This window comes from Macaca fascicularis, chromosome Y (assembly GCF_037993035.2).
Source record: "Macaca fascicularis isolate 582-1 chromosome Y, T2T-MFA8v1.1".
NCBI classification, from domain to species: Eukaryota; Metazoa; Chordata; class Mammalia; order Primates; family Cercopithecidae; genus Macaca; species Macaca fascicularis.
In genome coordinates, this window is record NC_132903.1 from 4916414 (window position 1) to 4943384 (window position 26971).

The following is a 26971-nucleotide window of genomic DNA, read 5'->3' on the forward strand; positions in this document are numbered from 1 at the left end:
GGATCTCATTAAACTAAAGAGCTTCTGCACAGCAAAAGAAACTACCATCAGAGTGAACAGGCAACCTCCAGAATGGGAGAAAATTTTTTCAATCTACTCATCTGACAAAGGGCTAATATCCAGAACCTACAAAGAACTCAAACAAATTTACAAGAAAAAAACAAACAACCCCATCAAAAAGTGGGCAAAGGATATGAACAGACATTTCTCAAAAGAAGACATTCATACAGCCAACAGACACATGAAAAAATGCTCATCATCACTGGCCATCAAAGAAATGCAAATCAAAACTACAATGAGATACCATCTCACACCAGTTAGAATGGCAATCATTAAAAAGTCAGGAAACAATAGGTGCTGGAGAGGATGTGGAGAAATAGGAACACTTTTTACACTGTTGGTGGGATTGTAAACTAGTTCAACCATTATGGAAAACAGTATGGCGATTCCTCAAGGATCTAGAACTAGAAGTACCATATGGCCCAGCCATCCCATTACTGGGTATATACCCAAAGGATTATAAATCATGCTGCTATAAAGACACATGCACACGTATGTTTATTGCAGCACTATTCACAATAGCAAAGACTTGGAATCAACCCAGATGTCCATCAGTGACAGACTGGATTAAGAAAATGTGGCACATATACACCATGGAATACTATGCAGCCATAAAAAAGGATGAGTTTGTGTCCTTTGTAGGGACATGGATACAGCTGGAAACCATCATCCTCAGCAAACTATCGCAAGAACAGAAAACCAAACACCGCATGTTCTCACTCATAGGTGGGAACTGAATAATGAGATCACTTGGACTTGGGAAAGGGAACATCACACAGCGGGGCCTATTATGGGGAGGGCGAGGGAGGGTTTGCATTGGGAGTTATACCTGATGTAAATGATGAGTTGATGGGTGCTGACGAGTTGATGGGTGCAGCACACCAACGTGGCACAAGTATACATATGTAACAAACCTGCACGTTATGCTCATGTACCCTAGAACTTAAAGTTTAATAATAAAAAAAAAGAAAGAAAAATAATTCATTAACCAACTATCTGCTGCCCTAAAGAGGCTCACTTAATATATAATGACTCACATAAACTTAAGGTAAATGGGTGGAAAAAGGCATTTTATGCAAATGGACACCAAAGGTGAGCAGAAGTACCTATTCTTATATCAGACAAAACAAACAAACAAACAAACAAAAAACTTTAAAGCAACAGCAGTGTAAAAAGACAAAGAGGGACATTACAAATAATATAATCTTTGTCCAAAAGGAAAATATCACAATTCTGAACATATATGCACCTAACACTGCAGCTTGTAAATTTATAAAGCAATTCCTAATAGACCTAAAAAAAGAGATAGACAGCAACACAATAATAGTGGGGGACTTCAACACACCACTGACAGCACTAGCCAGGTCATCAAGAGAGAAAGTTAACAAAGATAATGGATTTACACTATTCTCTGAAACAAATAGACTTAAAAGATATATACAGAACATTTCATTCAACAACTGCAGACTATACATTCTATTCAGCATTGCTTGGAACATCCTCCAAGACAGACCATATGATAGGCCACAAAATGAGTCTCAATAAATTTAAGAAAGGTAAAATTATATCAAGCACATTCTCAGAGCACAGTGGAATAGAACTGGAAATCTACTCCAGAAGGATCAAGATAGAAACTAAAAAAATTTTTGAACTGAATGACATATTGACACAGTCTATCAAAACCTCTAGAATACAGTAAAGGTGGTGCTAAGAAAAAATTCACAACCCTAAATGTCTACATGAAAATATTTAAGGTCAAACCTCAAGGAACTAGAGAAACAAAAACAAACCAAACCCAAACCCAGCAGAAGAAAGGAAATAACTAAGATCAGAGCAGAACTAAATGAAATTGAAACAAATGAACAAACAAAAGATAAACAAACAAACAAAAAAAGCTGTTTCTTTGATAGACCATTAGCAAGATTAACAAAAATAGAAGAAGAGAGGATATCTAAATAAGCTGAACAAGAATTGATACAGGAGATATTACAACTGACACCACAGAAATACAAAGGATTATTGAAGGCTACTGTGAACACCTTTATGCACGTAAACTAAAAAACCTGGATAAATTCCTAAAAAGATACAACCCATCTAGCTTAAATCAGGAAGAATTTGATACCTAAACAGATGAATGACAAACAATGAGATTTAAATGGTAATTTAAAGATTACCAAAATGAAAAATCCCAGAACCAGTCGCAATCACGGCAGAATGCTACCACACATTTAAAGAATAATTGGTACCAATATTATTGACACTATTCCACAAGATAAAGATAAAACCCTACCTAAATCACTCTATGAATCCAGTATTAACAGAATACCACAAAGGACACAACCGTAAAATAAACTAATATCATTAATGAACAAATATCCATAATGAATACAGGGATAAAGAAGACCAATATCCCTTATGAACACAGATGCTAAAATTCCTAACAAAATACTAGCAAACCAAATCCAACAATATGTTTTAAAAATCCACCACAATCAAGTGGGTTTCATACCAGTGACGCAGAGATGGTTTAATGTATGCAAGTCAATAAATGTAATACAACACATAAGCAGAATTAAAAACAAAAATCAGTATTTTCTCAATAAATGCAGAAAAATCATTCCATAAAACTCAGCATCCCTTTATGCTTATAACCCTCAGCAATATCTCCATAGAAGGGACACACCTCAATGTAATAAGAGCCATCTATGATAAACTCACAGACAACATAATACTGAATGGGGAAAAGTAAAAAGCATTCCCTCTGAGAACTTGCATGAGACAAGGATGTCCACTGTCACCACTCCTCTTCAACACAGTATTGGAAGTTCTTGCTAGGGCATTCAGACAAGAGAAAATAATAAAGGGCATGTAAATTGGAGACAGGAAGTGAAACTGTCACTGTTTGCTGATGATGTGGTTGTTTACCTAGAACACCCTAAAGACTCCTCCAGAAAGTTTCTAGAACTGACAAAAGAATTCAGCAAAATTTCTGGATGCAAAACTAATGTACAAAACCCACCAGGTCTTCTTTGTACCAACAGGAACCAAAATGAGAATCAAGTCAATAACTCAACCCCTTTTACAATAGCTACAAAAATAAAATACTTCAGAATATACCTAACCAAGGAGGTAAAAGACCTCTACAAGGAAATCTACAAAGCACTGCTGAAAAAGATTATAAACACAAATAAATGGAAATACATCCCATGCTCATGGATGGGTAGAACCAATACTGTGAAAATAATTATACTGCCTAAAGAAATCTACAAATTCAACGCAATTCCCGTCTAAGTACCATCATCATTCTTCACAGAGCTAGAAAAAAAATTCTAAAATCCATATGGAATCCAAAAAAAAAAAAAAAAAAAAAAAAAAAAAAAGCTCATATATCCAAAGCAAGCCTAAGGAAAATAACAAATCTGAAGGCATCATATTACCTAATTTCAAACTATACCATAAGGCCATAGTCACCAGAACAGCAAGGTACGGATATAAAAATAGGCATATAAACCAATGGAACAAAATAGAGAACCCAGAAATAAACCCAAATACTTAAAGCCAACTGATTTTCCACAAAGCAAGCAAAAACATGAAGTGCAGAAAGGACACCCTCTTAAACAAATGGTGCTGGGATAATTGGCTAGCCACATGTAGCAGAATAAAACTGGATCCTCGTCTCTTACCTTATACAAAAGTCAACTCAAGATGGATTAGGGACCTAAATCGAATACCTGAAACTATAAAAAATCTAAGCAATAACATTGTAAAAGCTATTCTAGACATAGGCTTTAGCAAGTATTTCATAACCAAAACCCCACAAGCAAATGCAATTAAAAAAGATAAATAGCTGAGACTTAGTTAAACTGAAGAAGTTTCATACAATAAAAGGAACAGTCAGCAGAGCACACAGACAACTGTGTGGGAGAAACAAGACAACAGAGTGGGAGAAAATCTTCACAATCTATACATCTGACAAAGAACTAATATCCAGGATCTACAATGAATTCAAACAAATTAGTAAGAAAACAAACAAACAATCCCATCAAAAAGTGGGTTCAGGACATGAATAGACAGTTCTCAAAAGAAAATATACAAATGGTCAATAACTATATAAAAATGCTCAACATCACTAATATTCAGGGAAATACAAATCAAAATCACAACGTGATACCACCGAACTCCTGAAAGAAAGGCCATAATAAAACAATAAAAAGAAACAGTTGATCTTTGCATGAATGCAGTGAACAGGGACCACTTCTATACTGCTGGTGAAAATGTAAAGTAGCACAACCAGTATGAAAAACAGTGTGGATATTCCTTAAAGAAGTAATAGTAGAACCGCCATTTGATCCAGCTATCCCACTACTGGGTATCTACCCAGAGGAAAAGAAGTGATTATACAAAAAAGATACTTGGGCATGCATGTTTGTAGCAGTACAATTGGCAATTGCCAAAACGTGGAACAAAACCAAATGCACATCAATCAATGAGTGGATAAAGACACTGTGTTCTATCTATCTATCTATCTATCTATCTATCTATCTATCTATCTATCTATCTATCTATCTATCTACTACTTATCCATAAAAAAGAATAAATAAATGGCAACCTGGAAGAGATTGCAATTTATTATTCTAAGTAAAGTAACTCAGGAATGGAAAACCAAACATCATGTGTTCCTATTCCTAAGTGGGAGCTAAGCTATGAGGACACAAAGGCGTAAGAATGACACGGCGGACTTTCGGGACTCTAGGGAAAACAATAGGAAGCAGGTAAGGGATAAAGGACTAAACATAGGGGTAGTGTATACTCCTCAGGTGATGGGTGCATCAAAATCTCACAAATCACAACTAAATAACTTATTAACGAAACACCACCTGTTCCCCAATAACCTATGTAAATAAAAAAATGTTTTAAGAAGCAAACAGAAAACAAACAATTTTGTTTTGTCTTGTTCTGTTTTTCTGCTGTAAGGAATGTTAGCCACTTAAGAAGTCTTGTTCCTTGTAATTTGGAATTCTTATTCAAATTTGACCAAGTTAGGTACAATTGGTCAAATCCAATAATAAAAAGATGACTACAACAATAAAAACCCAGAAATGTGATTTCTGAGCACTCTAATGGTGATGAGAAATTAAGACAAGCTGGTTCTCAATTTTAAGTTTTAATCCTGAAGGAGAATTTCCAAGATACACACCCCATTTGTGTTACTTACCTAGTAATCAAGACTCAAAGCTGCTCTTTACATTCTTAAAAGTAGTATAAAATGCTCACACTTGGGAGGTTTGTGGCAAGATGTTTGAATGGGAACAACTCCAGTCTGCAGCTCCCAGCAAAACCAATGCAGATGGAAGGAGATCTGTGCATTTCCAACTAAGGAAATGTTGATGCTGATGAACAAGGAAATACCCTGTTCATCTCACTAGGATTGGTTAGGCCGTGGGTGCAACCCATGGAGGGTGAGAAGAAGCAGAGTGGGGCATTGCCTCACCTGCAAAGTGCAAGGAGCCAGGGACCTCCCTCCCCTAGCCAAGGGAAGTCATAAGTGACCCTACTATCTGGCCCAGATACTACGTTTCTCCCACTGCTTTTGTAATCTGTAGGCCAGGAGATTCCCTCGTGTGCCTCTACCATTAGGGCCCTGGGTTTCAGGCACAAAACTGGGCAGCCATTGGGGCAGACACTAATTTGGCTGCAGGCTTTTTCTTTTTTTTCATACCCCACTGGTGCCTGGAACCCCAGTGAGACAGAACCCTTCACTCCCGTAGAAAGGAGGCTGAAGCCAGGGAGGCAAGTAGTCATGCTCAGGGGCCACACTCCCATGGACACCAGCAAGTTAAGAAGCACTGTCTGGAAATTCTTACTGCCAGTAGAGCAGTCTGAAGTCGACCCGGGATGCTCAAGCTTGGTGTGGGGAGGGGCGTCTGCCATTACCAAGGCTAAAGTGGGCCACAGTGATTAACAGCCATGTCATATGGGAGAGCTACAGCTGGCATCTGGCATGGGCCTTCTTCAGGGATGAAGCTGCTAGAGGAAGGAGAAGGCAGGAATCTTTGCTGTTCTGTAGCCTCCACTGGTGATACCCAGGCAAATAGGGTCTGGAGTGGAGTTCCAGACCTGCAGAAGAGGGGCTTGACTGCTAGACGTGCAGAAGAGGTGCTTGACTGCTAGAAGAAAAACTAACAAATAGAAAGTGACAATATTAACATCAACAAAAAGGACCCCACTACACACAGAAACCCCATCCAAAGATCATCAGCCTCAAAGATCAAAGGTAGATAAATACACAGAGATGAGGAAAAACCAGTACAAAAATGATGAAATTTCCAAAAATCAGAATGCCTTTTCTCCTCCAAATGTTTGCAACTCCTCTCCAGCAAAGGAACAAAACTAAAAAGAGAAAGAGTTTGATGATTTGACAGAAGTAGACTTCAGAGAATGGGTAATAACAAACTCCTCTGAGCTAAAGAAGCATGTTCTAAACCAATGCAAAGAAGTAAGAACCTTGACGAAAGGTTACAGGAACTGCTAACTACAATAACCGGTTTAGAGAAAAACATAAATGACTCAAGAGAGCTGAAAAACAGAGCATGAGGACATGGTGAAGCAAATAAAAGTATGAATAACAGAATCCATCAAGTAGAAAAAAGCATATCAGAGATTGAAGATCAGTTCAGTGAAAGAAAGCATGAAGACAAGATTAGATAAAACAAATTAAAAGAGACAAACAAAAGAAATATGAGGCTATGTGAAAAGACCAAACATATGATTGATTGGGGTCCCTGAAAGTGACAGGGAGAATGGAACCAGGTTAAAAAACACTTTTCAGGATATTATCCAGGAGAACTTCGCCAACCCAGCAAGACAGGTCAACATTAACATTCAGGAAATACAGAGAATACCACTAAGATACCTCTCAAGAACACCAACCTCAAGACACGTAATTGTCACATTCTGCAAGGTAAAAAAAAAAAAAAAAAAAAAAGGAAAAGGCAACCAGAAAGAAACGTTAGGCTACATACGAAGTGAAGTTTATCAGACTAACAACAGATCTTCTGCATAGACCATACAAATCAGAAGACAGTGGGGCCAATATTCACCATTCTTAAAGAAAAGAATTTTAAACCCAGAATTTTATATCCAGCCAAACTAAGCTTCGTAAGTGAAAGAGAAATAAAATCCTTTCCAGACAAGCAAATGCTGAGGGATTTTGTCACCACCAGGTCTGCCCTACAAGAGCTCTTGAAGGAAGCACTAAGTGCGAAAAGGAAAAACCAGTACCAGTCACTGCAAACAGACTTTAAACCAACAAAGATGAAAAAAGACAAGGAATGGCATTACACAACTGTAAGGGGATCAATGCAGCAAGAGCTAATTATCCTAAATATATATGCTCCGAATACAGGAGCACCCAGATTCATAAGACAAGTTCTTAGAGACCTACAAAGAGACTTACACTGCCACACAATAATAGTGGAAGACTTTAGTACCCCACTGTCAATTATTCAGATCAACAAGACAGAAAATTAACAAGAATAATTAGGACTTGAACTCAGCTCTGGACCAAATGAACCTAATAGACATCTACAGAACTCTCCACCCCAAATCAGCAGAATATACATTCTTCTCAGCACCACTTTAACACTTATTCTAAAATGGACCACATAAATGGAAGTAAAATACTCCTCAGCAAATGCAAAATAATGGAAATCGTAACAAACTGTCTCTCAGACCACAGTACAATCAAATTAGAACTCAGGATTAAGAAACTCACTCAAAACTGTACAACTACTTGAAAACAGAATAACCTGTTCCTGAATGACTATTTGTTAAATAATGAAATTAAGGCAGAATTAACGAAGTTCTCTGAAATCAATGAGAACAAAGAGACAACATACCAGTATCTCTGGAACACAGCTAAAGCAGCATTTAGAGAGAAGTTTATAGCACTAAATTGACACTGTAACATCCCAATTAAAATAACTAGAGAAACAAGAGCAAACAAATTCAAAAGCTAAAAGAAGACAAGAAATAACTAAGATCAGAGCAGAACTGAAGGCAATAGAGACATGGAAAACCATTTAAAATTCTGTGAGTCTAGGAGCTGTTTTTTTGAAGACATTAACAAAATAGATAGACTGCTAGCCAGACTAATAAATAAAAGGAGAAGAATCAAATAGACACAAGAAAAAATGATAAAGGGGATATCACCACTGATCCCACAGAAACAAAAACTACCATCGGATAATACTATAAACACCTCTAGGCAAATAAACTAGAAAATCTGGAAGAAATGGATGAATTCCTGGACACATACATCCTTCCAAGACTAAACCATCAAGAAGTCGAATCCCTCAATAATCCAATAAGAGGTTCTGACACTGAGGCATTAATTATAGCCCACCAACCAAACAAGTCCAGCACAAGATGGATTTACAGGACTGAATTCTACCAGAGGTACAAAGAGGAGCTGGTACCATTCTTTCTGAAGCTATTCCCAAAAAAATAGAAAAAGAGGGAATCCTCTCTAACTAATTTTATGAGCCTAGCAATTCCAAAACCTGGCAGAGGCACAAGAAAACAAAATTCCAGGCCAATAACTCTGATGAACATCAATGCGAAAATCCTTAATAAAATACTGGCAAACTGAATCCAGCAACACATCAAAAAGCTTATCCACCACCATCAAGTCAGCTTCATCCCTAAGATGCAAGCCTAGGTCAACATACATAAATCAATAACTGTAATCCATCACATAAACAGAACCAAAGATAAAAACCACATGATTATCTCATACATGCAGAAAAGGACTTTGACAAAATTCAACAGCCCTTCATTCAAAAACTAGGTATTGATAGACTATATCTCAAAATAATAAGCGCTATTTATGACAAACTGAAAGCCAATATACTGAATGGGCAAAAGCTGGAATTGAAAAGTGGCACAAGACAAGGATGCCCTCTCTCACCACTCCTATTCAACATAGTATTGGACACTCTGGCCAGAACAATCAGGCAAGATGAACAAATAAAGATATTCAAATAGGAAGAGAGGAAGTCAAATCACCTCTGTTTGCAGATGACATGATTCGATATTTAGAAAACCCCATAGTCTCAGCCCCCAAACTCCTTAAGCTGATAAGCAACTTCAGCAGTCTCAAAATACAAAATGTGCAAAAATCACAAGCATTTCTACACACTAATAATAGACAAACAGACAGTTAAATAGTGAGTGAACTGCCATTTACAATTGCCACAAAAAGGATAAAATACCTAGGAATACAACTTACAAGGGACGTGAAAAACCTCTTCAAGGAGAACTGCAGTGGAGAGGACACAAACACGGGAAAAAAAATTCCATGATCACAGATAGGAAGAATGAATATCATCAAGATGGCCTTTCTGTCCAAAGTAATTTATAGATTCAGTGCTATTCCCATCAAGGTATCATTAGCTTTCTTCACAGAACTAGAAGAAAGTACTTTAAGTTTCATATGGAATGAAAAAAGAGCCAGTATTGCTAAGACAATCCTAAGCAGAAAGAACAAAGCTGGAGGCATCACGTTACGTGACATCAAGCTATACTACAAGTCTACAGCAACCAGAACATCATGTTACTTGTACCATAACAGATATACAGACCAATGGAACAGAACAGAGGCCTCAAAAATAACACCACACATCTACAACCAAGTGATCTTCAACAAACCTGAGAAAAATAAGCAAAGGGGAAAGAATTTCCTGTTTAATAAATGGTACTGGAAAAACTGGCTAGCTGTGTGCAGAAAACAAACTGGGCCCTTTTCTAACACTTTGTACAGACATTAACTCAAGATTAATTAAAGACTTAAATATAAACCTAAAGCCATAAAATCTCTAGAAGAAAACTGAGGCAATAGGCATGGGCAAAGATTTCATGACTGAAACACCAAAAGCAATTGCAACAAAAGCCAAAATCAATTGATGGGATCTATTTAAGCTGAAGAGCTTCTTGTTAACAAAAGAAACTATTGTCAGAGTGAACAGGCAACCTACAGAATGGGAGAAAATTTTTACAATCTATTCATCTGACAAAAGTCTAATATCTAGAATCTACAAGGAACTTAAACAAATTTATAAGAAAATAAAAACACAACTTCATTAAAAAGTGGGAAAGGGGGCCGGGCGCAGTGGCTCAAGCCTGTAATCCCAGCACTTTGGGAGGCCAAGACGGGTGGATCACGAGGTCAGGAGATCGAGACCATCCTGGCTAACACGGTGAAACCCCGTCTCTACTAAAAAATACAAAAAACTAGCCGGGCGCGGTGGCGGGCGCCTGTAGTCCCAGCTACTCAGGAGGCTGAGGCAGGAGAATGGCGTGAACCCGGGAGGCGGAGCTTGCAGTGAGCTGAGATCCGGCCACTGCACTCCAGCCTGGGTGACAGAGCGAGACTCCGTCTCAAAAAAAAAAAAAAAAAAAAAAAAAAAAAAGTGGGAAAGGGATATGAACAGATCCTTCTCAAAAGAAGACATATGCCACTAACAAACATATGAAAAAAGTCATTGTAAGCCATTGGAGAAATGCAAATCAAAACCATAATGAGATACCATCTTGCACCAGTTAGAATGGTGATCATTAAAAAGTGTGGAAACAACAGCTGCTGGAGAGGATGTGCAGAAATACAAATGCTTTTACACTGTTGGTGGGAGTGTAAATTAGTTCAACCATTGTAAAAGACAGTGTGGCGATTCCTCAAGGATCTAGAACCAGAAATACCATTTGACCCAGCATTCCTATTACAGGGTATATACCCAAAGAATTATAAATAATTCATCTATAAGGAAACATGCACACATATGTTTACTGCAACATTATTTACAGTAGAATAGACTTGGAACCAACCCAAATGCCCATATAAAGACTGTATAAAGAAAATGTGGCATATACACAACCATAGAATACTATGCAGCCATAAAAAAAGAATGAGTTCATGTCCATTTCAGGGACATGGATGATGCTGGAAGCTATCATCCTCAGCAAACTTCCACTGGAACAGAAAACCAAACACTGCATGCTCTTACCTGTAAGTGGGAGTTGAACAATGAGAATGCATGAACACAGCGAGAGGAACATCACACACTGGGGCCTGTTGGGGGGTGGAGGGAAAGAGGAGGGAGAGCATTATGACAAATACCTAATGCATATTCAGCTTAAAACTTAGATGACAGGTTGATAGGTGCAGCAAACCACCATGGCACCTGTATACCTATGTAACAAACTGGCACGTTAAGCACATGTATCCCAGAACTTAAAGTGAAATAAAATAAAACAAAACTCACACTTGTCTTCCTTGTTAAAAGTTATCTAAAATTCCAGATAGTGGGTTCCCACTCTCTACAGTGGTGGAAGCAGGAAAACTTGCCTTCCTTTTTGGAAATAAGTAAAACTCCAGAAAAGGAGTTGTACAGCAAAATGATCTTGACCAAATTTTGTGAGATCAGAGATTCTCCAGAGGTGAGGTATTTTCAGGCCTCAGAAAATTGTCCTACTCATTTGAGTCATAAGGGTAGCTCAAGCTGGTACCAAACAGCCATAGAAGGTTTGTCAAATATCAGGGGAGCCTCCAGTCAAACAGAATCCCTTTGTGGTTACCAATTGTGAAACCAAAGATTTATCTGAGACAGATCTCTATCAGTTTAGAAAGTTTATTTTGCCCAAGTTAATGACACACCTGTGACATGGCCTTACAAGATCCAGATGATATGTGCCCAAGGTGGTTGGTGTAAAGCCTGCTTTTTTATGTTTTAGGGAGATATGAGATATCAATCAATATGTATAAGATATACAGTAGTTTGATCTTGAAAGGTGGGCCAACTTGAAGCAGGGTCTTCCAGTTCCTAGGTAGATTTTAAAATTTTTCTCTCTTTCGTCTTTCTCTCTCCTTCCTTCCTTCCTCTCTTCCTCACTTTCTCTCTTTTCTTTCTTTCTTTCTCTCTCTTTCTTTCTTTCTTTCTTTCTTTCTTTCTTTCTTTCTTTCTTCTCTCTTTCTCTCTCTTTCTCCTTTCTTCTTTCTTTATCTCTTTCTTTCTTTTTCCTTCCTTCCTTCCTTCCCTCCCTCCCTTCCTCCCTTCCTTCTTTCCCCTCCCACCCTTTCTCCCTTCCTCCCTTCCCTTCCCTCCTTCCCTGTCTCTGTCTCTCTTCTCTCTCCTCTCTTTTCTCTCCTCTCTCTCTCTCCTTCTCTCTGTCTCCCCTAGCAATAGGGACTTGCCTGTTGTCCATGCTGGTCTCAAGCAGTTCATCTGCCTCACACTCTCAAAGTGCTGAGATTATAGACATGAGCCACTGTACCCAGCTGTTTTAAATATATTCTGATTAGCAATTGACTGAGAGAGTTATTATTTAAAGACATCGAATCAATAGAAAGAAAATACTTGCATTACAATAAAGGACTGTGGAGACCAAAATTTTTTAATTCAGTTGAGTCCCTGGATAGCAGGCTTCAGAGCAAATAGATTGTAAATTTTTCTTATCAGACTTAAGGTCCATGTTGATGATAAATGCTAGTCACCTTTTCCTGAGTTTCAAAAGGAAAGGCCGTATAATGAGGCATGTTTGGCCCTTCCTTCTCATCATGGCCTGAATTAGTTTTCAGGTTAGTTTCGGAATGCCCTTGGCTGAGAGGAAGAGTCCGTTCAGATGGTTGGGGGCTTGGAATGGTTTACACAGTTTTAGTAAAAGAGAGTACTTTTTCCCACATTTTCATTCTGTAATCTACCCAGAGTTAAGCTAAACTTTATAATTTAAGGCCAGTCCTCCAGAAGACTGTGATCACTTCAGATACCAGTCCTTCGTTAAAGCATCCCAAGGGTTGTCTCTGTCTTCTAACCAACTGGCTAAAAATTGGAATGTTCCCATAACTACACTGGAGTTCATCAGTTTGCTAAAATGACATAGAAACTCAAGACAGTGCAATGCTTACATTTACAGTTTTATTGTAGTAAAAGGACATAGAGCAGAATCAGCCCAAAGAAGTAATTCACAAGGTGAAGTCTGATGGAGTTCGAGGTGCAACACTTCTGTCATCTTTAGAGATGTGCTATCCTCCCAACATGAAAGCGTGCCAATACTCAAGGAGTAATGTCAACCAAGGAGGCTCACCTGAGCTTTGGAGTACCAAGATTTTATTGAGGACTCACACAGCTATGATTGATGAAATCATTGGCCATATGTTTAAATCTCCAGCTCCCCTTGTCCCTTCCAGAGGTTGGGTTTGTATCTTACAGCTCAAAGCCCTAACCCTCTAATCAGCCAGTCCCTATCCTGAATCATCTAATTAGCATAAACTGTCCAGTGTAAGCCATCTCAGTATTATAAACAATCAGGCCTGGTCCAGGGGGCCCGCTATGAATAACAAAGACACGCCAATCACTTATGAAATTCCAAGTGTTTAGAAACTACTTCCCAGGAGCTAGAGACAAAGGTCAGCCAAATATTTCATTACACAAAACCAAACACAGTGTTCTAGCTACAAAAGTAAGGCATTCATGCAAACATAATCACAGATGGCAAAATATAAAATTCAGACACTAAAATGTTTCATCCTGACTTAAACTAACATTGTGTCCGTGTCTAGATTAAAAAATAGAAAGCTTGATGTCCAACCGTATGTCTAGGCTTTGTAACAAGTAATGTAAGTAGTAAAAAATATATACATACACATGCTGGAGAAGCCACTTTCATAAATGAGTAAATTTAGGTGTTTTTAAGTCAAGCAAATCTGAGAAATCAATTCTTGGACGACAAAAACTAACAAAATACACCACCCACCACCATCACCATCACTGCAACTACTACAACAAAACCAGGTGTGTTATTGTTTGCTTAGCATGAAGAACAATTCCAGTATCACTATGTCATCTTCTATGGTAAAAGGGCCATGACACAAAAAGAGATAAGATCACCTGAATCTCACTGCACCCCTGCCCTCCTCCTGTCTCCCCATAATCAAAGTCTGGGTAATGAGAAATTTTTTTTTTAAATGTTCATTTTCCTTCCATTCTTCTTTGAAAAGAAATTCATGTAAAATAAAGTTCCACCATTTCAAAATGAACAATTTAGTGTCATTTAGTACATTCACAGTATTGTGTAACTACCATTTCTATCTAGTTCCATTTTTATCACCAAAAGGAACTCCAACCCATCAAGCAATCACTCTCCATTCCTCCTTCCTCCAACCCTCTGACAACCACTAATCTAATTTCTTGTAGATTTAATTTTTCTTGTAGTTTTATGAAAACTGAGTCACACAATATGTGATCTTTTGTGTCTGCCTACTTTCACTAGTATAACATATGTGAGAGTCATATTTGTTGTAGGATGTGTTAGAAATTCTTTTTTTAAGACGGAGTCATGCTCTGTCACCCAGCTGGAGTGCAGTGGTGCAATATCTTGGCTCATGGCAACCTCCACCTCTCAGGTTCCAATTCTCCACCTCAGCCTCCCTAGTAGTTTTCACATGGGATTACAGGCACCCACCACAATGCCCAGCTAATTTTTGTAATTTTATTAGAGACAGGGTTTCACCATGTTGGCCAGGCTCGTCTTGAACTCCTGAGTGACCTCAGGTAATCCACCCACATCAAGCCTCCCAAAGTCCTGGGATTATAGGCATGAGTCACCACACCCAGCCAGAACTTCATTCCTTTTTGTGACTGAATAATATTCCATAATATAGATATATTAATCCTATTTATCCGTTCATACATTGATGGACATTTGGGTTATTTCCAGTTTTGGGCTGTCATCAATAATGCTGCTATGATGAAGTATACAAGTATATCTGAATATTTGCTTTCAGTTATTTTGGGTATGTACTTAAGGGTGAAATCGCTGGCATTATCCTTATTGCTTGGTAGAAATTGTGCCTATTTTTTTTCTATCTTAGGTGTAAAGTAAATACAAGGATGAAGTACTATGGCATGACCTTCTTCCCCTGGGAAGCGTTCTGCAAGTGCCAGCATCAGAGAGAACTAAAAAAGCCATTGGAGATGCTGATACAGGCTTGCTCTGTCACTGGCCTTCGTACATATCAGTAAATTATGACGAGCTAGTTAGCTAAGCTGTAGACATCCCTCAGATAGGAAAAAATAACCTGGAAGAAAGGAAAAGAAGAGAACTGGTATATGCTCCTCTCACAGTCCCTAGAAATATTTAGTGACTGCTCCAGGATACCAGCTCTGGGGACAACTAGACTCAGACACAAGTTTTGTAGAAGGTGAATGGTCTGGATCATCCTATGCACACACTCAGACTGATCCACTAGCACTAGGAAGGGGTTAATGTCAAAGAGCTTTGAAAAATTGCAGGAAAGCTGGCCAAATTAACTGCAAAATTAGGACAAGACAGTATAAGAACTCCAACAAGGAACCACTGGAGGTGATGCTGAAAAGTTCCTCTCTCTTGGAGGTCAAAGATTTCCTGGGGTTGTTTGCTATGTATGAGTGTGGTCCAGCACCAGGTCAAAAAGATTAGCCCTCAACTAGAGAGAAAATCAAAGGAGGAATGAAGAATTCCCGTAATGCAAGCATTGATGCCACTGCCTCTACTGGGAAAGCTTGATGTGAGAACTTTGGTCCAGTATCCATACCTCCTGCAAAGTAGGCTGGAGTTGGGTAAAAGAACCAAGACTCTGTAGCCTCTTCGTTGTGCCAGTCAAGTGAAGTTGTGTTTAGGCTCTAGCATGACTAAGAAACCCACTGTTTTGTGCTTTAAAATTTGGTTTCCTCTAGTTTCTTAATGAAATTTTTTTTTCTACATTGCCCTCACATTCTCAAGTGAACCAAGAGTAACAGGAAATTCTCTCATATGGAAAGTATTGGTGGACATGACCTAAGAGATCATTCATTATAGGCAAAGGAGGGGACATGTGAGTATGGGCCCATTTTTGGTTCCAGGAAAAAATAGTGGTACTGGAGGTGCTAAGAGAATGAGAATCTAAAAGGGGGAGGGCTGGCTTCAGAACTTGGGAAACACAGTGCAAAAATGGGGCCCATCGTTCAAAATTTATCAAGAATTTCAAAATGGTGGCAGCAGAATATTAAGGCAAGTACTGGGTCCTTCTAAGCATGTGACCCAGTGCTGCTGCTTGACTGTGCACCTGTGAAGCCAGTCCAGGATAGGCCAAATCATGAGGGTCAGCCAAGGAGGTTGATCTTGGCCTATCTGGGTTTTCCCCTCAGATGTGACCCAGTGGTCCATTACCTACACTTTGTTTTCCTTACCATAGAGCCATTAACCACCTCTTGCTGATGATCTGAATACTATATTTTATATAAAAGCTTTGACACCGACAGAAGAGGCACATTAAAATATAAAAACACTTGTTACTTGCTAATGATAATTCTGCTTGACTATAGAGTAAAAGGTTTGTCATTGGGAGTACATAATGGCTCCCCTTTCAATATGATATTGAACCTAGAAATATTTTTAACCACCATAATATGGATAATTTCTTTTAAAAATTGAAGTAGTGAGAAGCTTAGGAAAATTACCAATGTTCCAGATACACAATTTCTGTTATTTCTTGTGCATTGGCCATGTAGGAAGATGAGCAGAGTGAATTTCTGCAGTGAAAGAGTTTGAAAATTGGGATAGGCAAATTTTTAATGTAGATGATATATGATTACAATATCTATATTTAAATGTTTTCATGAGGAAATAGCCAGACAGCTTATTGAGACAGAACATAACTTTACCCTTATTTGGTCTACAGATCAAAGTTTTCCAAAACATTAGGATTCTAGAGAAGTTTAGTGTTTAAATGAGGCAACTTCTGAGCCACCCGGTCTGAATCCAAATGCTGTTTTTGGCTTTTGTGTGATGTGTTCCTGGGAAATTTCTGTAATCACTCTAGGATTCCCTCATCTCCAAAATGAAGAAACTAATGGTGCCACTGTCATAAGATTGCGTGAGGATTTGGGAAATAGTACACAGAAAGCTCCCCAGTGTATGGAAAACACTCAGAAAGTGCTTGCTGTTATTACTTCTGTGGTTACGGACATGGTTTTTATTATTATTCTACAACTTGGCCCCTGACAGTTTCCCAGCATTATATCTTGTCACTCTCTCTCACGTCAGGTAAATGCCTGACAAGCTAAGCTATTCATTGCTCCCTGCATAACTCAAAGATTCTCTGCTCCCATATTGTTCCCTGACTATGTGGAGGCTGAGTAACTACTTAGAGGGGATGTTGTAGAGGAAAATTCAAGGCACAGCAGGGAAACTGGGTTGAATGAGATCCCCTTCTGCATTTCTTTAGGCTCTAAAATTTCCATTGGATCAATAAAGCAAACAGGACAATTAGCAGCAGGGCAATCTGCACTTAGCACTGAGCACTCTAGAAGGTATTCTTTCACTCCTCTTTGTTGTTATCCTCTGCTCGCTTTTCTCACATTTGCAGGGGTTGCCTTCTGTACCATCACATTTTGTAAAATTTGGGTCCACCAAAAGAATCCTAGAGAAAGATGTATTTCAGATAAAGGTAAGGCAGATTATGGGCCTCAATGAAAGTGCTTGGCAGATAGATCTGAGAGTTTGGTTTCTAGCAAATTGTTTAAAATTTTCCCAGCCTGTTTCTTTTAGCAGTAAAAATAAGGATATTGTATCCACTACTATAAATACTAATTTCAATATAGGCACTAATATAGGTGGGTTCTAACAGAGTGAGAATTGAATAAGGTATTATACAAAAGGGCTTAACAGAGAGTACAAGATATAGCTAATCCACTAAATATCATTTCTCTTCTTTCTTCTTTCCCTTCTCTATCACTAATAGGGGAAACTGGGCTGTGTCGTGTGTGTGTGTGTGTGTGTGTGTGTGTGTGTGTGTGTGTGTGTCTTTTCCTTGAGATAGGGTCTTGCTCTGTAGCCCAGGCTGGAGTGCAGCAGCCTGACCACAGCTCACTGTAGCCTCCACCCCTTAAGCTCAAGTGATCAGTTCCCCTCAGCTACCTGAGTGGATGGGACTACAGGTCAATACATCGAGTTCCTGAACTCAAGGAATCTTCCCTCCTCAACCTCTCAAAGTGCTGGGATTATAGGAGTGAGCTAGTACACTCAGCCTTGGGCTGCGTCTTTTGTTTTGTTTTTTGGGACAGACACTCACTCTGTTACCCAGACTGGTGTACAGTGGCATGATCTTGGCTCACTGCAACCTCTGCCTCCCAGGTTCAAGCCAATTCTCCTACCTCAGCTTCCTGAGTAGCTGGGATTATAGGCACGTGTCACCATGCCTGGCTGATTTTTGTATTTTTAGTAGAGATGGGGTTTCACCATGTTGGCCAGGCTGGTCTTGAACTTCTGACCTCAGGTGATCCATCCACCTTGGCCTCCCAAAATGCTGGGATTACAGGCATAAGCTACTGTGTGCCTGTCCTTGGTCTTTGCCTTTAAGGGAATTTAGATTCCCATCAGTGGAAGGAGGATTCCACTGTGAGGGAGAACAGGATGAGCAGATGGGTACTGCAGGGGCCACAGGGGAGTCTGGGGTGTAGGCAGGTGGGGCAGATGGTAGGAGCCTTTAAAATCCAACGAAATCCAGATGAAGAACTCTGGGCTTAACCAAGCAAGGGTTGCAAGCTTAGCTTTGTTGCTGTTCTTCTGTTCCTCCTCCTCTTTCTTCTTATGTTCTTCTGGTAAGTTATCTGCAAAAAATTAAATAGGTTAAAAATAACATTTTATTTTCATGAACTTAGATTTCAGTAGCCATTGTGGCCAATGAGATGAGGAAGGATGTCAGGGCAGTGTTTTTTATTCACCTTACATTGGAGAGCCCTCAGTCTGGAATGCACCATGCAACCTAGAGTTACTAAGGGACTTTTGCACTATCTATGCCTGTCTTCCAAATTGGGATTGAGAATTCCTCTCTTAATGGTGGTTATGTCCAGCATATTCTAACTGACTTATGTTATTTTCCTTGGGGCAAGAATTTTCTCTAAAATCTAGAATAGTAATACTAAATGGATTTAATTATCTGCAGAAGAAAATAAGCTGATTAGAGTCCAAACTAGCTCCCTCACTTAAGTCAATTTAATGAAGTGTGAGAACTGTTTATTGAGCAACTGCTACCCCCAGACATTGTGGAAAGCAAAACAGCCTCCTCTTCTTACAATATTCCTGGTAATTCTTAGGCGCAGAATAGGGAAATAAAGCTGGTAACTGTTATGTGCCCTTTGGTATACATAACAGGGTTATCTCAGTAGTTTGTTATGGAAAGCCATAACTCATAACTCTGTTACCTAAATAATGGTTCTTCAGGCCTCAGTTTAGTCATCTGTAAGCCTCTCCTTACAGAGAGGCAGTAGAAATGAAATGAAAAAGAAAAAATGTAAAACTCTCAATGCCTGACTTTTAGAAGGCATCAACCAATAGGAACTCTTATATTTTATTCACTGTAAAACTAACAAAAGACCTGATTTTTATTGGTACTTTATAAGACAAATCATAATATCAAGACATCTAAAATTTTAATTTATTCTAAACAGTAAACAGTTATTTTATTATTTTGTCCCCAACCTTCCATCCTAATGCTAGGATGCAATGAGCTTACTAATTGTCATGCACTCCAAAGCATTTAATCCTCCCAATCTGTGAGGCAGGTACTGCAATGAACCCGTTTTACAGATGACAAAACTCTAGCACAAAAGGATTCATTCACGTGGCCAGTCATGCAACTTTTAAAAATACTCCCTTGGTTTGCATTTCCTTGTATCTGAACCACCCTTCTGTTGCCATTCTCTGTAGGTTTCCTGAACAGTTGGCAGGTCAAGTCCAATTATGGGAACTTTTTTCCTTTAAGTAGGTCACCTCTCTTTCTCTTCCTCTCTGTTCCCACCTGCCTATCAGGTCTCCATGCAGTGGAAGGCTGCTTGCTACCGCATTGGAAAACTTCTCCAGACATTTCCAAGTTTGCATTCATCCGTCTCCTTTAGGGAATTGTTTCAGTGAGGCCTAACTGTTTCTGAGGAAAGCCCTTGGGAGAAAAGGCCACAAGAAGGTAGTGGCACTCCTTTATCATCAGGCGACATCGGGAGAAAAGAAATGATTTTCTACAGCAGCTGGGTGAGGGAAAATGGAATTGCAGAATCTGCAGAAACGGTGTAGCTACAAGGGCAGCTGCAAGCTGAACGGGCGAAAAGCCACCCTGCAAGATCTTTTCTGTTTCAGTGATGAAGTGGACTCCCAACATGGAACAGGGAAGGGGGACTGTTACTAGACAGGTGACATTCGGTGCATGCACGAACAGGTCCAGTGCCCCATTTCGGGGGGCAGGAAGGCATCCAACCAGAAGAGTGTTACCTAGGGAACCAGATGGCACCTGCTCCTGCTCACCCCTACCTGCTTCCTCCCCAGGAAAAAGGAAGTCAAGTAAATGAAGAAACGGGGAAGTCTGTGACTCAAATCCCCAGCGACACATAAACCTGTGCCATGAAAATAATTAGCAACGGATTTCTAAAAAACATTTGCTCAGGTTACAGCAAAAGGAGAAGAAATATTTTACACACTACCTTGTCTCAGAAATAATCACAATTAGGCCTCTTTTTAACCGGCAGATCTTCTTCCTTTCACATGCCATTTGCAGGTGCAGGACATGGTATTTGTAATAATTTTCATTAGCAAGTGGGTCACTGGAATTCACGTAGTCAGGTGTCATTTTGAAAAGCTTTTCCCTCTACCCAAATCTTTTATATTTCCAGATGCAGTTGCACTTTGGAGATGTCCTAGTGCTGGAAGCGCTCCCTTGAAAAATGTATTTGATTTTTGAATTTTATCTTGTGATGTTAGAGATAATGGGACTATAGTCTTTGGAATTCAACACAGGCCTCCTTAGCAATCACTTTGATAATCTATTAAAATAAAAAAGAAGGTGAAGAACTTCCTCATTGTCAGGCAGTAAGTCAATGGCAGAGCTTGAACTTGACTTATTTTGCTAAGAGGGAGCTATAAACTCCAGACACATTACATCCAGCAAATATTACTGTTGAGTCGAGTGCCCACAAAGATTATGCTGATGAAACAATATGGATGTTACAGTGCTGGAAGTTTCTCTTTTAAAATCACTGAGGGTTGCTTTACGTTCTGCCAAAGCCAAGAGGAACGCTAGCAAGGGAGACAAAGAGGTCCGAAATGCGGCGTATAGGCCTCCACTGGTCTGAAAGCTGAGTCACAGGAATAACATCCCTGCAGCGGGCCAGGCCCTCCAGGGAGGGACACCGCGACTTTGCGTGCGTAAGTCTGCACTAGATAAAGCCAATTTCTCAGCAAAACAATGCCTGTTACCCTAGGTATCACCCCGACCCTTAATTAGTATACACCAGTACGCAAGACCAATTTTTGCGCTCCTCTTGTAAAACGGGAAAATGCGTTTTGAAGGCAGTGTTGGACGGTGTTTTGCTCATTTTCTCTTTCGTCATTGTTGTGGTTAGGGGGCAATGGTGGACTCGGGATGGCTCCCCAAACGCCCGGCAGCCTTCAGAGGCCCTCCCAAGACGTGGAGCCAAAGACTTAAGAGGGCCTGTGGGTGACATCACTTCATTTACGTAGGAGGGCTCATAAAACAGCGCTCGCCCACCTCGTCCTGGCAACTCGGCGGTGGACACTGCGCTGACTAGATTTCGGTCCCTCACGCTCCTGGCTCCGGTGAGTCCCAGAGCCCCTGCCTCCTTACTCCTACTGCGGTCCCCATCCTGCCGCGTTGGCCCCTTCATTATCCGCGTCCCTGTAAAGCCATCCCCTAAAGCCGAGCCCAGTGGTTCTCCCCGGGAAGGCTGCCGGGATGCGAAACATCCTAGATGCTGGGTAATGCGATGGGGAAATCGATAATTTAAGAACAAAATAAAAAAACTGGCATTTTGCCGTGCCGCTCGGAGGGATAGTGTTAAAATGTCTTACTGTTGGCCCGCAAAGGCCTTGTAGTTTTGGAGGGTGAGATTCGGGCGAACAGACAGATCCTTCGTTCTGAGGCTCATCTCCCGAGCCCGAGGCATCTCCCAGCCTCAGAGGGCTGTGCGGGCTGCATCTGTGCAGCCTGGAGGCGGCGGGGCTGTGCTGTGACATTTTCACAGCCCTTCTTGCAGACACATGTGTGCCAGGGATGCCGAATTGCCGAGAGTGCAGGCGGGACTGGCTTTCCCGCCGCGCTTTGTGTGCTGTGCTGCAATGTGGCGCCGGCTAGGAAGCGGATAGAACGGTTGTCTAAGCTCCAGCTGCAGCCTCCGCCTGTGTGAGAGGACTAGAAAGCCGGTGCAGGACCTGGCCTTCCTTCTTTGCAGAAAGACCGCCGCTAGAAAATGGAAACGCTTTTGCGAGCTGGGCTCCATTTTAGGAATTCTTGCCCGATTTTTTCCCACTGGAACGCGGAAGTGGCTTTCCCATTCTCTCCTGGACCAAGCAGCCTTTAATTTTAAACACTGTAATTAACAATTCGCAGTGGTCAATTTCCTTTATTCCAGAACATTCCACTTTGAGAGGGATCCGCCCTCTTTGGTCCCCCGGTTTTGAAATATTGGAGGAAAGGTGTCGCCTCTTTTTCTGTAGAAAGAGGAAGCTAGTGAGCGCGGAAGGGCAGCGGAAGGAAGGTGAGGAGAGCTTTCAGGCTGAGGGTCGGAAGGCAGAAGTACAGTTTCCAGTCCAGAGACCCGAACAGGCGGCTCTTACTCACGCTGTATTTGGATTGCGCCTTACCACTTCCTCCTTAGCCATGTCTGACAAACCTGATATGGCTGTGATCGAGAGATTCGATAAGTGGAAACTAAAGAAGACAGAAACGCATGAGAAAAATCCACTACCTTCCAAAGAAAGTAAGCCCTCTCCTTCCCCCATCTTTACAAAGGCTGGAATGGGAGCGGCCGGTGGGAGGGAGACTGGGAGCTGCAGCGGGAAAATTTCGGGAGGCGGGGGAGTGCGCGCAGGCGACCTATAGTTGAATGTGGCTTGCAAAAGGTAATTAAAAATCAGATCGTTCTTAGTGCAGTAACCCTAACACCTCCGAAGACCGAGGCGGGGGATCACCTTAGGTCAGGAGTTGGAAACCCGTCTGTCCAAAAAATACAAAATTGACTGGGCTTCCTGGAGACCGCCTGTAATCTCAGCTACTTGGGAGGCTGAGGCAGAAGCATTGCTTGAACCTGGGACGGGAGGCTGCAGTGAGCCCAGATCCTGTCACTGCACTATAGTGTGGGTGACAGAGCTAGACTCCATCTCAACCAAACAAAAACAAACAAAACAATAGGGCGAACCTTAAGGGGGAAGATTTCATGAACACAGGGGTCATTAATTTAGTAATGCAATATTTAATACGCTATAATATACAAACACATTTATCACTGAAAATGTACCGTTATTTAAAACAGTAAACATTTTTTATTTGATTATGACGTGCCTACCTAGGTACACTTGCAGAACGTTTAGGATATGAAAAGATGTTGCAAATGAAAGCCCTTTAATTCCATATTAGGCTGTACTGAAACCCCTTAATCATCCCACTCCATCTTTTTCCTTTTCTGTTTTTTTTCTGGTCGCAGCGATCGAACAGGAGAAGCAAGCAGGCGAGTCTTAAACAGGCATATGCCGCCAGTATTCACTGTACATTCTACAAGCATTGCTTTCTTATTTTACTTCTTTTAGTTGTTTAACTTGGTTAGATGCAAACACGTTGGATGAGTTTGAAAGGACTGTGCTACCCTTTTGACATCGAAGACCTGCTGACAATGAAGGCCACCTGCTTCTGCCATCCCCTGTCTGGCTGGCAGGGAAGGAAAATAGCTCGGATGTTGGTGCAAGACTTAGCGGAGTGGGATGGCAGTGAAATCTAGAGTAAAACCAAGTTGGGCCAAAGTGCCCTACAGGATCTAAAATGAAGTTTAATCAGAGTGCCATTTTTGTTGTTGTTTGAAAGATTTTAATTTTTGGAATGCACAGTTTTTATTTAAAAAAAAAAACAGTTTTAAACTATTGCTGGTGAGATTGCTTGTTGATTGGAAAGGGTGTTTTATTCACCATTTAAACCTTTGCAAAGTGGCCTGCCCCTTGGCCTCACAGGCAAACAATAACTGACTAGCATCTGGTGATTTGAATAAATTGTGTTACAGTATGAAATATGTTTTACCTAGCTATGTAAAATAACTTCTTTATTCTGGCTAATTGAGATACGATTTTTTTTGGTTGGTTGAGATTACCTTTAGATTATGTTTTCAAAATTGGCTTGTACTGTAATCTGAAAACAAATAAGCACTAATGTGGAGTTCAGTTCCATTTTTGCATGTAATGAGAAGGGACTTAATTATAAACCTAAGATATAAATGTGCAATAAAGTAAGCTAAGAAGAAATATGCTTCTATGACCTCTATTTACTTGGTTTATATTTTCCTTAGATTCTTACATAACATTTTATCTGTAGTCACATTTGTCATGCTTGGGCTATCCCTATTCCTGGCTTCTGAGACTTCAGTGGGCAGGGTTCATGCATGCAACATTCATTGTGTGCATGCACTCTGTATACTCTTCCATTTCCCAAAGTGCCTCGCATAGTAATGGACATACACGAGGGTTTAATATACACTTTGCCCCCGTAGTTGATGGAGAGTTATTAAATATGCTTCTTTAGAGGTCCCTTTGAACACACGCATATCATATCAAATAGTACAATATTAAATATATTTTTAAAATGTATTTACACAGTAATTTGCCACTGTTTTTGATTGTGCTGATTTGAATCAACACGTATAGTCAATTATGTATTATTATATATTTTTAATCCAGAGCATTATATCATTAGTTCATTCGGCCAGTATTTATTGAGTGCCTCCAACATGACAGATTTTTGTTTGTTTGTTTTTGTGTTTTTGAGTTTTGCTTTGTCACTTGGGCTAGAGTGTAGTGGTGCGATCTCGGCTCACTGCAACCTCTGCCTCCCAGTTCAAGCGATTCGCCTGCCTCAGCCTCCTGAGTCACCGGGATTACAGGCTGCACCACCATGCTGGGCTAATTTTTGTATTTTTAGTAGAGATAGGGTTTCACTACCTTGGCTAGACTGGCTTGAACTCCTGACCTCAGGTGATCTGCCTGCCATGGCCTCCCAAAGTGCGGGATTACAGGCATGAGCCACTGTGCCTAGCCCATGCCAGATATTTTTATATGCCACAAGAAATACAGACTTAACTTAAAAGATAGTATCAGCCCTTGTGCATCCTTCATCATCTAGAAGATGTCTTTTTCCTCTAAATCTGATTATGAATGTTTTTATATTTCTTTTATTTGTTTATTTTTCTGAGATGGAGTCTCTGTCACCCAGGCTGGAGTGCAGTGGCATGATCTTGGCTCATTGCAAACTCTGTCTCCCTGTTCAAGCTATTCTCTTGCTTCAACCTCCTGCGTAGCTGGAACTACAAGTGCTCGCCACTATGCACAGCTAATTTTTGTAGTCTTAGTAGAGATGGGATTTCGCTGTGTTGGCCAGGCTGGTCTTGAACAATATTGATTTCAGGTGATCCACCCGCCTTGGCCTCCCAAAGTGCTGGGATTACAGGCTCAAGTCATGGCACCCAGTTGAATGTTTTTATAAAGGTAACTAAAATTATTATGCCTGGATTCCTCCAAAGCTCAATGGTCAGTGAATTCTGGTGGAAACCAACTGATGACTTGCACTGCAGTAAAATATTTTATGAGCATACACAAATTGGGCATAACTATTGTCTGATATCTTCTGAGAACTTCTTCTAAGGAATGCTCCTGATCTAGAAGTGAGCGGAATGGATGGATGCCATTTTAAAATCTCTTACTAAGACTTTGTTATATAGATGTTGTATTTTTTTTGAAGAACACTTTCCTTGTAAATTCTTACCATTCTTGTGTTAGTCTTGTAGAATTCTTGTGGGCAAAAACAGTAACTCACATGTTAAAGTCCTCTGTAGAACTTAGAAAATTAATGAACCCACATGGATAATTTGGTCACTTTTTGTAGGGTTTTACAGTTTTGAACCTTGGCTAGAGGAACAAGTTAGGTTTGTGATCCACCGAAGGCATTTAGAGCTATTCCTGTCACGTTATTATCAAACAGGAAATTATGTCTTCCTTCATTACCATATTGAGCTTTTAAGTTGCTGATATCCTTTAGCTACATGAACACCTCATGATAATGTCCCAATTTAGAAATGAAAATATTTCATGAAAATATAATATTTATAATGGTTAATAGTAATATATTACACAGTATATAATATGTAATAGTTCTTATTGTTTACATATGTATTAACAAGATATCACTATATCATGTAATTCATTATTAATATTATAATTAATTATTCCAATATACAATGCATATAGTGCTATCTGGTGATTTTAACCTAAAATAATGACTTGGTTAGAGGATGGAAAAAGTCACTATTTACTCAAGAAACATTAAGCACGTACTGTGTGCCTTGCTTTTTTCCAGTTGCCAGGAATAGAAAGATGAACAAGACTTGAGCCTAGTCTTGGTCAAACAGGAAAGACAGACTTGTGTATATGAATAACTAACTATACACAGCATGAGTTGTGTAGCTGCCCATTACCCAACAACTGCACATTGAGATTCAGTTTTATAAGACATTGGGCCGGGAGATAAATGAGAACTATACTGTGAAGGTTATGTCCCTGCCCTGGCTAAGAAATTTGAAAGTTATTCTTAGGAAATTGGAAGATAACAAAAGTAAAATCCACATGAGGTAGCTGGTATACTCTTTCTGTTTAAAAATGAGGTTAAAAGAAAGAAGGGCAAGGAAGAAACTATTCATACTTGTCATTAAACAAGCAGATTAGTACCCTCTTATAATAACAATATAAAGTGGTAATATATTCTTTATTAGTATTTCTTAGTTCACATTTCAGTAAGACAGGC

General features: G+C 39.9%; 1 protein-coding gene and 1 long non-coding RNA gene across 16 annotated transcripts in view; both read left to right on the forward strand.

Moving 5' to 3' along the window:
* LOC141409516 (uncharacterized) overlaps positions 1-16428 on the forward strand; it is a 57603-nt gene extending 41175 nt beyond the window's left edge. The window contains exon 3 of the long non-coding RNA XR_012430488.1: positions 14984-16428. This is a non-coding gene — a long non-coding RNA (uncharacterized lncRNA). The remainder of the gene's footprint in view (positions 1-14983) is intronic.
* A 5084-nt stretch (positions 16429-21512) lies between these two features.
* LOC141409515 (thymosin beta-4-like) overlaps positions 21513-26971 on the forward strand; it is a 211121-nt gene continuing 205662 nt past the window's right edge. For 7 of the 15 annotated variants that reach the window (XR_012430472.1, XR_012430476.1, XR_012430471.1 and 4 more), the window contains exon 1: positions 21513-21735. Coding sequence is in view for 2 of the 15 variants with exons in the window: in XM_074030513.1 (XP_073886614.1) it covers positions 22796-22895; positions 23619-23653 (135 nt within the window). In the remaining 13 variants the exon portion in view is untranslated. Of the gene's footprint in view, positions 22896-23618; positions 24424-26971 lie in introns of those variants that run through there. The other 8 variants (XR_012430475.1, XR_012430487.1, XM_074030513.1 and 5 more) reach the window with 7 other exon arrangements.